The 13,069-nt window shown below is 38.5% G+C and overlaps 1 protein-coding gene across 1 annotated transcript; it reads right to left on the reverse strand.

Annotated features, from left to right (window-relative positions):
- Positions 1 to 1,756: 1,756 nt before the first annotated feature.
- On the reverse strand, positions 1,757 to 13,050 carry cnr2 (cannabinoid receptor 2). The gene is made up of 4 exons (XM_040117168.1): positions 12,808 to 13,050; positions 6,358 to 6,458; positions 4,389 to 4,475; positions 1,757 to 4,241 (listed from the first exon to the last, which is right to left on the reverse strand). Exons 3-4 carry the CDS (start codon positions 4,447 to 4,449, stop codon positions 3,157 to 3,159), a joined length of 1,146 nt encoding a protein of 381 aa, XP_039973102.1. The 5' UTR covers positions 4,450 to 4,475; positions 6,358 to 6,458; positions 12,808 to 13,050; the 3' UTR covers positions 1,757 to 3,156.
- Positions 13,051 to 13,069: the final 19 nt, after the last annotated feature.

Consider the following 13,069-nt stretch of genomic DNA (forward strand, 5'->3'; position numbering starts at 1 on the left):
TGGGGTAAAGTCCCTCAGCAGCGAAGAGTTATTAGAGAGCTAAAACTACTTACCATGAACCAGAAAACTCATTATTTATTAAAATTAAAGTCAGTTACTACCTGAGTGTATCAAAAGGTTGTTTAAAATAAGAGAAAGACGTTATGATTTGAGAGGAATTTGCATATTTGCAAATTCTGAGGACCAATGTAAAAAATAATTGTAGGCTATTTCAGTTGAAGGCGTGAATTTATGGAACAGCTGTCGTGAGGAATTGAAAACATGGAGCAAACTTAGTAAGTTTTCAATGATTTAATGCTTAAAAATAATCTATCGAATAAATATAAAAATGTATGATCAGAAAGCCACTTTGGCGTGATGTTAGTTCTTTATGTCGAAAAGGATGTGTATTGTAAAAGGGGCAGACACAGTAAGATGTAGCTGCAGCCTACATCTTTTTCAAGACTGCAGAAATCCTACGCTGTGTTATTGTGTTGTATTGCTTTTGACTGTGGTATTTGAGCAACTGTCTTTTTTTCTTTTTTATAATTTCTTACCATATGGTCTCTGTTATTTATTTGTCATCTGAAATAAATTTCAGATTTCAAAGAGAACTTGCCAACCCTATACATGCAGACTCAAAAGAGGAACCATATTGTTTTGTATGCATTGCGTGAAATCATTTGTATTGTATATACAGATAGTTGACTCCCGATCTTGTCTTGCTTTGTTTTATCAGCTACATGCTCCACACCACTCCTACTGTGTCACATGCATCATCTAGAATGGCACTCAGTAGAGAACATACTGTATGTTCACCAAGCCCAATGTCAAACATACACCGGAGTTAAGACAGAAAAATTCAAATTCATAGTAAATGATCCGTATCTACCCCAAAATTTAATGGGTTCTTCCCCGGCCCATTCCCCGTGACTCCACCGAGTTCGGCGCAAATCGGTTCAATACTTTTTGCGTAATCCTGCTGACAAATAAACCAACAGCATGGGTGAAAACAGCCTCCTTGGTGGAGGTAGTAACCAGTCACAGACTCACTACAGTCTATTGTTCTGAGTAACCCATTGAAACTGGCATTGTCAAGTAATGAATCACCCAATAATTTATATGTGCTGCGGTCTCCCCTACTGGATGTCCCTCCAGCTGTGACAGTTTGTTTCCTGTGCAAGAAGTTTACCCTGCACATAAGATAAAATGAACTCTGGTCATCCCTGATTGAAACAAAATGTGGTGGGAGGTATTCGCCAATATAAATTAGCTAAGTTGCATTGTAGCATCTCCTTGTAAAAATGATAGGAATCAATGAAGATTTTCACTGGCAGATGTTTCCTTGTAGAATTTATTTATGCGGAGAAGATTAAAGGAGGGGATAGCATAAATAGAAAGTAATAATAATCATATTATTAATCATAATAATACATTATTCTAATTATTCATATATTCGGTTGTTTTCTGTTATTATGTGTAGGATTTTAAAGATAAAATTCTTCCCCTTCATTTTGGGGGCTGTAGGCTGAGATGCTGTTGATTTGGTTGAATTGTATAGAATTATACTGAGAGGTGTTTCTGATATTTAGTCTACCATAAATGATATAAATGCGGTACGGTAATAATAATAGTTTTATTATAGAGCACTTTTCAAGCAAAGACATAAAGTGCTTTCCAAAGACAGGAAATTTACAGGACATAAGAAGATTTAAGATTTAACAATCGCAAGAGTTAATTGTGTAATATATTAAAGTATATATTTGTTTTTCTCATGTATTTATATATATATATATTATACTAGTATTTACATATATTTAAAGAAGACTGATACAGAGACAGATACTGTACAATTGCAAATCATTGTAAACACCAGACTTCCAACCTTTTTTTGGTCACTTGACAATGAGTATGGATGACGCTATGAGTCAAACTAATGGAATTTGCACGAAAACAAACACATAAAGAGTTAAAACGAGGTCAAGTATTATTTTTAATCAGTTGATATAGTGGTTTTAACATATTCTGAATACCATCCAATGACCTAAGATCAACAAGCATTGTAAGACCTTTTGTGATTATCCTATTTTGTTACTCTATGTGCGGCTGTAAGTTTAAGTGCATGTGAGCATGTGCTTTACTGCAGCTGCTGGTTTTCTCTCTTGCAAAGAGTGTTCTAGTGCCTGTGTTCGTTTTCTCTTCCTGGCATGTGCGTCATTTACCTCAGCACACTGCTTGGTTTCATGTGGTGAACATTGTGTGAAATCCTCCCATGCATGGGGCTTTTGTGGAGCCCTGGCATTCATGTGCAGATAGGATAGGCAACCCACAGGGTCCTCTCTTCCCGCGTGCTCACGGACAAACACTCATACATAAACAAGCAAGCCAAAAACAAATCGTAGACCCAAAAGTTAAGTCAGCAGTTCAGTTCACAGGACTCAATATTTCATAGGAGTGAGAGCTTTAAAGCAATGACATGAGAGGTCAAAGGTTATGGGTTAGATGGCCACATTACATCATCTCACTTAAAAAAGCCCAGCACACACTAGAGCATTTGCTTAACCTAAACAAATGCATAGAGATTTATTTTCAGTGACATAGATTAAAAGTCCCCCCGGTCCTACTCATTATCACAAAATTCTTAACAAAACTCCTTGTGTCCTACTTGCAAGTAGATAACTATATACTGAATCATCATACTTAGATAATAATAATAATGGTTAACAGTTAATCATAATCTAACTAATCCCCAGTGTTGTAATTGTTATGATTAAAGTAATGTGTAATGATGACAAACTATTTCCCAGGGTTAATGTTTTCTCCCTACAAGCCCTGTTTTATAGTTGTTGTAATTGCATATAAACCACAATAAGTCACAGCTTTCCCACATTTCATAAACTTTCTGATGTTTCTGATCACCTGTAACTACTAACAATATTCAGGACTAATTGTTTTATAGTTTTTTAACCAAGATAGTCTTGTTCAAAAAAGGCAAGTTACAGAGCTAATATTTTGATGACAATAAATCCCGCTATTGGGTATTGTAGATTGGATTCTTAACCTACAGTATAAAGTTGATTTGAATCACCATTTTCACCACCAGCCCACTGCCATATTCGTTTCTTAGACATTTTTCCATCTGTATAGCTAATTCTTCAATTCAACTCTCCACCTCCTTCACTGTCTGACATTCAGCTGCTGATTGTTGACCATTTCTGAGACCGTTTTGAGTTGGGTGGGTCTGGGCATCTCCTCCTCAGAGATGACAGTAAAGTTGTTGTCTTCTGTGGTCGGTAGTCCTGGGGTTAAATTCTCTGTACACGTTTTACACCTCCCAATCTTACACAGCCTTTGTAATAAATGCAGCAGAGCAATTTTTAGCTCTCTGCAGCGCAGGGCGTACAGCAGCGGGTTGACTGCAGAGTTAAGAAGGCAGAGGGTGCTGCAAAAGGCGAAGGCCCTCTTTTGGTTGCGGGTCAGGATCAAAGAGACGTCAGCTAACATGAAAGAAAGTACAGGAAGCCAGCAGCCCACCAGTATGAGTAGGATCAGGCCAAAGGTACGAGCCAACCGGATATCTATCCTCATGCGGGCATGGCCTGTCCCTGCTGCTCCGTGGAGGCTGGTCATGGAGGATTCATGACGGTGGGCCTTCCACAGGATGAGAGAGTAAGCCCCCAAAATAAGAGCCAGTACCACCAGGATGAAACTGGTCCAGCAGGCCAGATAGTCCGGGTTGATGTAGGGAAACAGATCTGAGCAGGGTGGAGTAATGCCTGTGGGACACCTCCAGCCCATCAGAGGCAAGAAGGAGATGAAGATGGTGACGCTCCAGAGAATCAGCAGACTCAACAGGGCTCGCCGGCGCGTCAGTAGCACCTTGTAGCTGGAGGCCCGGTAGATGCAAAGGTAGCGGTCCAGAGCGGTCAGCAGTAAGCTTCCCACTGAGTTAGTAAAGGCCATGGTGACACCACCTAACTTGAAGAGGTAGGCATTGGGGCCATCGCTGCGACGAAAGAGGTGGAAGTCCAGGAAACTAGTGGTGAAGAAGCAGCTGGCAAAGACGTCAGCCAGAGCGAGGCTGCCGATGAACAGATAGGAGGGCCGCTGCCGCAGAGTGGCTGTGGCAGCGATCACGCCCAGCACAAGAGCATTTTCGAGCAGTGTGATAGGACCTCCCAGGAAACAGATGGAGCCGATGGCTTTCTCCTCTACTTTAGTCAGGACCATGTAGCATTCCAGATTCTCGCAAGAATTGTTACCTTTGAGGAAAAACAAAAATGAATATCATTACAAATCGTAGTAGACGAGTGAACTGAAGCCACAACTGCCATCTTTATTGCATTTGATAAAAAACAGAAATATAATTCTGAAGAAACAGGGTAATGTATTTACCGACGGCTGCATACCTATTTGTGATGAGCCGTTCTCTTTGACCTCTGTGAGTCTTGAAGATGTACATTCCTCCATTTCACCTATCACCCTCTGGGCTAATGCTAGATTGTAATTTGGAAATAAAGTAAATTATCATTTGAATTTGTTGTTCTTTTTGAAATGATACGAATAACAAATGTATCTGAAACAAAATGTAATGAAAGTCAGGATTTCTGCAAAGAAATATTAACAGGAGAGATTGAAAAGTAAAAACATATTTTTTTATAATGTTCATTTATTACCTTAACTGCTATCAACGAAACATACTTCTTGGAACAAAGAATTTGATGTAACATTGCTTTTCATCAGAAAACAGCATTGTTAGAGAATAATAAAAATAATGCAATTCGTGAACCAGAATTTGTAAACTAAATGCATGAGTGTAACGACGAAACAAAGTAAATACATCCTGCACAATTAACAAGAAAATAAAATAACAGTAGCAATACCAACAATCTACAATAAAAATCCTTCAGGGAAAATGAAACACTTTTCTGATTTTGTTGTCATTATTTGAATGATAACAAACATTCACCTTGAAGTTATTAAAAAACAAGAAACTTCCCGTTGAGAAAAAAAAATGTGGGTGATGTAGCTAAGTAGAAAATGTGATTACATCTTTCTCTTTGTCAATATTGAACTTGGTGCTTAAGAGGAACATTAACATTTGTGAGTCAAGACAGAAAGTCATTTAGAGGTCAGGGCAAACAGACTATGATCATCACAGTATCAGCTGATGATCATATTGGAGGGATAATCGCAAAATGCCATGTAGAACAAAAGCAAGCCATAAAGCTCTCCTCAAGGAACACAGACTGAACTCTGAACTGTTTAAAAAGCCAAAGCACCTGATCTCTTTCCTTATGTATGTATTATATTCTGTAGAAAAAAATAATACAGCCAGTCAGATCATGGTGTTTTCAGTGTGAATCCTAAAAATCCTAGGATGTCATCGCTCTCAGCAGCATGCAAAGCAGTAGCCGTAGGTTTTCAACAAGTGTTCATTTGTAAGTCAGGTGACAGTTGTGGTAATTTTATGAACTCAGCTCATGCATATAATTCATATTTCATTCATATTTCCCTCAGTCACTTTAGCAGGGGTTTTTCCTGTAAGTGCATGGAGCTACACCTGCAAACATCGGTCTCACAGGAAACTCCTGTTGTTTGCCTATTATCAGATTTGATGGGACGAAGACCGCCCCCCTTCTTGGAATTAGATGTCACCCAGTCAGGTGACTGCGCCCTTCATTCCATTGTTTTCCCTTTACTCTGTTTCCAGTTTCCATTATTTCCATTTCCATTTTTTTTTTTTTTTTTATCACAAATACCACATTGCCTTATGAGAGCACAGAAAATATATATGGGCAGAAGCGGTGGAAGTAAAATTACTTTCCACACAGCCCCTTATTGACTTGAGGGACAATAGTCTCAATGAAGGGCCATATGGGTGCATGCATTGTGGATATTACACCGCCACCGGCTTTCTCCTTTCTCCCTTGTGAAAATCTTGATTGTCAAAGTGTTGCGTTTTGACTCTCAAGAACCAATCTTTATAAAAATGACTGTCCGTTAAAGAAAGCAGCAGCAGCAGTGCCTAAGGAAAACGTCTTTTATAAGAAAGCCAGAAAATACCAATAGTCCATTTTAGTCACATCACTAGTAACATGCATGCTGAAATATGATGTGGCAATAACCTCTTGAGTCACTGTTGCATCCTGCCGCATTGTTTCAAAATATCAAAAGTGTGGCATAAGTAATAAAATGACTACTTGAAATCTATGACTTTGCGACGACAATAGAAAAGAGAAGCTATATAAAATAGGTCAAAAGCAAAAATACATCTACGGAATACAAGTGAAGTTGCCCAATGATAAGAACATATTCTCCTTATAACTAACATCATCCCAACACCAGTTCAAAGCAAACCTTTAATGAAGAGCTTACCTAATGTTCTCTTTTACTAGTGGTTTCCTGATTTCCCGTCTCGCTCAGCAGCAGCGCAACCCCAGCATTACTGCAAAAATCTACAGACTGGTGAAAAAGTGCTTTGGTGAGGGGAGAAGATGTGTAGGGTGGCGGTGATGACAGGGGAGAGAGAGAGAGAGACAGACAGACAGAGAGAGAGAGAGAGGCAGGGAGAGAGGGAGGAGGAGGAGGAGACAGAGAAGAGAGATGATAGACAGGAAATTATGTTCTTTTGAATTATTATGACTACGGCTGGATTCAGTGATGAAACTGAGAGAAAAATGACAGCAGTGAATTCCACTTGTGTTTGATTGGTTAGATTACATATAGCTGAAGTTCACCTATCCATCACGAGTCCGCACTGAAGTGGATTTGTCAAATCAAAGGTTTCCCTACACAAAACAGAGAGCAAGTGTGGCGATCACACACTTCTGAGTGTGGTGTCCTTCACGGACGGCGTGTTGCTTTCAAGCAGACGGGGTCATGGGCTCTGGGGGAGGAGAGCACTTAGGAAGAGTGCCGGGGTGTTGGATGCTAGGTGTGAAAAACACGTCGATAAAAAAGGAGGAAAAACCCATCATAACCCACACTAGGTTTTGAAAAACTGCAGATGGGCCATGAATTCCTTACCCCAAAGCTGAGGGCAATCTCGCTCAAGCATTAATTAACTAGTAAGGGAACCTTGACTCTACATTATCTTGTCAAACCTGAACTTTCACGCTCAGATTAGTAACCTTACTTTAATTTTTTTCCCTACTCAACGTAGCTAAAGACATCTTGCCACTGGATTATTTCGATCCGTGCAGCAAGAGTTTTCCCTTCCACCTCTTTCGCTGATTACTTTCCACCGTCTTCCATCTTCATTTGACAGACAGTATCTGCCATCACACATACACATACACATACACACCCTTTCCTTGTAGGATCACATGGTTTATGCTATTTTAAGTCAAACTGTTGGAAGGATTACAGGAGTACCTTAAATGCTTGACTCCTCTGCATGGCAGGACTGGCAAGATAATGAAAAGGGGGTTTAATCATGTCTGGTTTGTTAGTTTCAAGATTGTAAGTGTGTGTGCATTAAAATAGATGATATAATAAAGTTGTTTTGCTCTTGGTGTCACAACAAAGAGAAAGTGCCATTTACTTCTTTCAATATCATCCTTTTTTACGGACATGATTATCCTGAAATCAACCCCTGTGTTTTACCAACGCATGCTCATTCAGTTGAAATGTTTAATCGGGTATTTAGAATTTTTAATAGTCAAATATAAGTAATCGCGGAGTTGTATCAACCAGTTTCAATTGCCAATTCACAAGGATTCTGATGTTTTTCTTTTGTGTTCTGCATCAGTCATCATTGCCGAATGCCCACCGAAGCCACAGTTTCAGTGGGTGGGCCGGAGTGTAATTCCGCTTGTGGTACACAAGGCGGCAATGCTAAGCAACCCTGAGCTAGCGGGCTCCACGAGTGACTCACCAACTGATCGGGGTGTATCATAATGTTGGTGCTGAGTTAAAAGGTTATTCATTGTTTTAATCTTTATTATTCTTGGTAGATGCAAAAGTCACGCTCACCAAACAGTCTCCTCTGCAACAGAGGCTGTTTAATTTAGCTTGTTTCCCTCCGGTAAAAATGAAGTACGTTAGTAGTTCAATAATAATTTAATCAGGTCACAAACTCACATACCTGAGGCATTCTGAAATAAATTGGAAACCTATTTCAGCCTCTCAATTTAAGAACAGTATGCTGAACAACAGAGGAACTAGGACTAACAAATGTATCAAATTACATGACAAGAAAATAGGCCAGAAAGAGATGCTTTGCGACGTGTTTATATTTAGACATTATTCAAATAAATTATTGATTTGAAATGAAAACAGAAGAGAAAACGACTGGCCCTGAAATAAGCCATGTCTGGTGCTCTGGCCACGTCTTCTTCTCCTCTGACCTGATAGATCCAGCAGGCCAGAAGACAGGAAATGTGATTAGGGGCAGACAATACAGCTTCAATAAAATTTCTTTTCAGTCACTGTCTGGCCAGGTGCAGCTCAACAGAACGGATAACAGGACAGAATGAAGCCTGAAATGGTCAATTATCAGATGGATTACATCATCCCGTTACACAATCCCTTTTTAGAAAATCACCCGGGACACAAACGTCAGGGCCCGCATCGCTGTTTCAGATTGATTCAGCTCGAATCCATTAATCAGATTTCCTCTCCTCATTTCCAGGGTGCCAGACCTTCAGAGAGCAGCATCAGATAACTGAGACGTAAAACACAAATCAAATTACTTAATGCTAAATGGTTTAATAATGCTTTATTATTAACTTACTGTAGTGTTTGGAATAAATAAGTAACGTAACTGTAAAATAAACACGTATTCACAAATTAAAAGAGAAATTTAGTTGTACATATTTATCAGGGTAAATCAAAAACTGAAAATATAAAGACCTTAAAAACTGATCAAATAGAACTAACTTTCCATTTTAAAAAATTACAATGATCTTTAAAAACTTCTTAAATGTTCCTATTTCTTTCCCCTTTTCCCCGACAATATTCAGGTAGTAAACAGTGAAGTACAAGACTCGCTCCTCTGTTATAGCACAGCATTCAGTATTTTTCAGTTACATTTTCAAGGGGTATTAAGGACTTGTGTTGTCTTGCAATTGTAATCAGGTCTGTAGGATTTGGTAAAATTCTGATGACACAAATCCAAGTCCCAAATAATTAATCAACCATTTGGATTTTTCATATTTGGATGATTGAGTTAGCTGTTCAGTTGTGTTTTCATTCAAGACGTAAATTAAACAGAGCAGTTATTCCAAGGACACGAACAAAAATAGGCATCTGTTCCTAAAACCAACTCTAACTGAGCTGACTCAGAGCGTTGCTTATTTCTCTTATAATTAGCATCAGATTATATGGTTCCTACCAGAAAATGTCCTAAGAAATCATTGGAACATTTCAGACCCATACTATAAAGTCAAAAAAAATATCGGAATCGATAAAAGACCCATCATGTGTTAAGATTTTAACTGTGAAATTCTCCCACGTTAAAAAGAAAGTCCCCAGAAAAAAAAATATGGAGAAACTTGACCTCAGTGTCCTCAATGGTAGCCACGGCCCGGCTTGTACTGATGTAAGAAACAACGACCCAGTCACTTTTGCTCATGGCCATTTACTGTCGTCCATCACAGAGCAGTTGAAAACGCAGGAAGTGTATTGTTTTGAAATGTCAAAATACTTCAAAGGCGTTTTGGGTTAGAAGGACACCTGGGGCCAGACATGTCAGTGCCTCAGAAACAAGATGGTGAGTGAAGGCTTCAACAACCTTATCAATGTGCTGTGGGCCTGTAAAAATGTTGGCTCTCCATACCTGTATATCCTGGTTGAAGGCAGGCGGAACTGAAATATTGTGAGACAGTGAGATTACTTTTTTACTAATAATAATACTCTCAACTTTATTTTTTATTTTTAATTGTTCATTTATTCATTCTTTGTTATGCAGCCATGGGGCATAAGGGCCAGGTATTGGCATTGGGTCTGTATTTGTGTTGCTTATCTGCCAATTGAAGGTTTCAATTTCTGATTTCTATGTTTTAACAAGAGAGATGGGGGGGGGGCTCTTGTGTGGTTTTTAGACTAGATTTTGTACAGTTGTTTAATCAAGGAGTGTATGTTCCTTGTATGAGTGTATTCTGTCTATTTTGTGTTACGTGAAGGTGTCCCATCAAACCACAATGGAAAAAAATCAATTTTAAAAAACTTGGCAACACAAAAGAGAGATTTCATTTGAATGTGTTTACTGTTTCTATACAAAAAATCTTTGAAATGGGCATAATTTATTGTTGAGTGGTGTGAAACCATTTCTGCTTCTGTTCTATCCAACTTCACTTTGTCTGGGTGTGTTTCACGACACTTTTTAGACTATTCAAATTCACGTGAAACTCCTTTTATCGTTTACTTTTGACCTTTTACACCCAATACCTACTGTAAATGGCCAATAAAACGGAGAGTGAGGGACCAAGACATGCCTCTTTGAGAAAAAGAATGAACCTGGTAGCTTTTGTACACCACTTTTTGTTTTTAATGTATTTACATTCCACTTTCCAGGATGGCCTACTGTACATTCATTATGTCTACGACGTATTTACACTCCAAGTCTTTGCAACAGGTCAAATATGGAGATTCGATGGTCTCCAATGTTCTGTACGACCTATAGAAGCCTCTCAGTGACCTACTTTCCATACATAGACTTTTGATGGGCACAACCCCCTTCTGAGATTGCTTTGCTCTGGGGAGTGTCTTTCCATGGCCTTCAGCTGTGAGCACAGCAGACTGTGTTGCGCAGCTCTTTTAAAATCAAGACACCAAGGTAGAGAGGGTAACATTGACCGTGGACTTTGTTATGAGTTAATCAGTCACGATAGATGTTTTGTATTCTTTGGACTTGGACTGCAGACTCCCCTTAAACCTGATGCTAGGGCTTATAGTATGAAAGAAATTGGTAATGTTCTTTGAAAGGCTAGGAGGAAAGTAAGAACAGCATTTTTCAAAAGCAACATTAAGTAGCTGCTGTAAGAAAGTAGAAACCATTTTTAAAAAATTTAAAAAATAAACAAAAGTACCCCAGTCTAACACATGATATATGAAATGTGAAAGAAAAAGAATAGAAGAGAAAATTATTCCAATAAAATAACAGGGCAACAAAATAACTCGGGTCAAATGACAAAAAAGCCAAATTATATCTTTTTTTTTTTTTTTAATCGTTCAAAACCAGATTCAGCCACACACAAAATGTTTTTGTTTACCCTGTAAATTTACTGGGTGTGAGTGTCATGCATGTGAATAATTTCTTGTAACATTACCTGCTATTATTTATACTTAATTTTGTTTTTAGTAACCCCACACACATCTGCTCTCAGGTGTAACAGAGTCCATTCTAAACTGTGTGTGGTGTTGTAACTCTAGGTTAACTCAATAAAACATCGGGGGGGAGGAAAGTTCCCATTCAGCTACCCCCAATGACGCCTCCATTTGTTGCTACAGATTTATGGTAGTATGACATTTATGTGGTGCTCATTTGCAAGGTTTAAATATGAATTGGGCTTTTTGCATCAAAGCTTACACTGAATTATGGTACAATGGGTACAGTAACATCATCCCTGTGCATTCATCAATGACCTATCATCACTATTTGAAAAGTGATAGGAATCTAATGTTGGGGGAGGGGGGCCCTTTCCAGTTTTCATTTCACTGGTCTTCCACTGGTTGGTGTAATAGAAATTGCTTAACTTAGTAGCTCTTAATTAAGAGTTTTGATAAGAGGGCTAAATACTGGTGGAAAAAAGTACTCAGATCCCTCACTGAAGTAAAAGTACCAATACCGCAGTTTAAAAACACTCCATAACCATTAAAATACCTGCATTCAAAATCTTATTTAAGTAAGTACAGATGTATGATCAACAAAATACTTAATATCAATGTAACAGCACTCACTCTGTTAAATGTTCCCCTGTGACGGACATCTTATATATGGCTCAGTTAGTATAGTTAGTATTTTAAGTGATGGTAACAATTTAAGCAGCATTTAACTGTTGTAGCTGGTCAAAGTGGAGCTAGTTTGAACAAGTTATTAGGTTAATTTAGTAAAGTGGTTCCCAACCTGTGGTTACAAAACGAATGTGAGCGGACGTGAGGTCATTAATGGGGTAGAAAAGAAGCAAAAAACAAAGTTCTGCTACTCAAATCTATGGTCACTTTTTGACTTTTCACTAATCCTTGATTTTATTTCGAAATTTTGGACAATTACAGTTATTCAAATGTAACCATCTGAGAGGTTCAGAGGAACTGCTAACAGGTCATAGACACTTGTGACAACGGGCCACAAGTACACACTTGTTTTTTTTGGTAACTGGTTTTGGAAATCACTGATTAAATATTTTACAATATATCACACTTAATGTTTTATGTAAAACTTTTATGTTAAAATCTTAATCTGAAAGATAAACTGTCAAATTAATGTAGTGGAAAACATTTTTTTTCTTTTAAATGTAGTGAAGTGGAGATATAAAGTAGCATAAAATGGAAATACTGAAGTAAACTATAAGTTGCTCAAAATTAGTAGCTCAAAATTGTACTAAAATACATCACTCGAGAAAATGTACGCAGTTACTTTCCACCACTGTGGCTAAATGAGCGTTTTTAGTAAAATGGTCAAGGTTTTGTTTTTATCAAGGGGACAGATGAGAGATGGGGGGATGGGCATCTTAAAGACAAGAGCTGCTGTGTATCATTACAGCCTGTTGACTTTGGTTTCAACACAGCATAACAGGTTTAACCCACGCAGATAGGAAGTGTGGTACGACGGACCTTTGCAAAAGTATGCAGTATTTAGTAGATCTAAATTGTTGACGTGTTTACCTTGGTATTTGACGGAGGGATTGGCATTACATAACACCAAGCTACCGCTATTGTTACCTTAATCCTTTCGACGATGTTGCATGTAACATTACAGTTATTTCACATCTAATATAGTCTGAAAAGCCGAGGTGTCTGGTGACTGAAAGTGGTTGTTTTCTTCTGTTTTCTCACTTCTCTCAGGAAATACCCCAACAAAGGAAAGGAGGGGTGGGTCGGCGATTGACGTCACCGGTCTGGCAACAGGCGTGAATGCGTCTGCCTG

The sequence above is a fragment of the Xiphias gladius genome, chromosome 22 (assembly GCF_016859285.1).
Source record: "Xiphias gladius isolate SHS-SW01 ecotype Sanya breed wild chromosome 22, ASM1685928v1, whole genome shotgun sequence".
NCBI lineage: Eukaryota > Metazoa > Chordata > Actinopteri > Istiophoriformes > Xiphiidae > Xiphias > Xiphias gladius.

Excerpts from the sequence above, each read along its gene's own strand:
- cnr2 (XM_040117168.1), bottom strand. The coding sequence starts at position 4,449 with ATGGAGGAATGTACATCTTCAAGACTCACAGAGGTCAAAGAGAACGGC. Across the intron at positions 4,242-4,388 it reads GAACGGCTCATCACAAATAG|GTAACAATTCTTGCGAGAAT; the intron begins GTATGCAGCCGT and ends TTTTCCTCAAAG.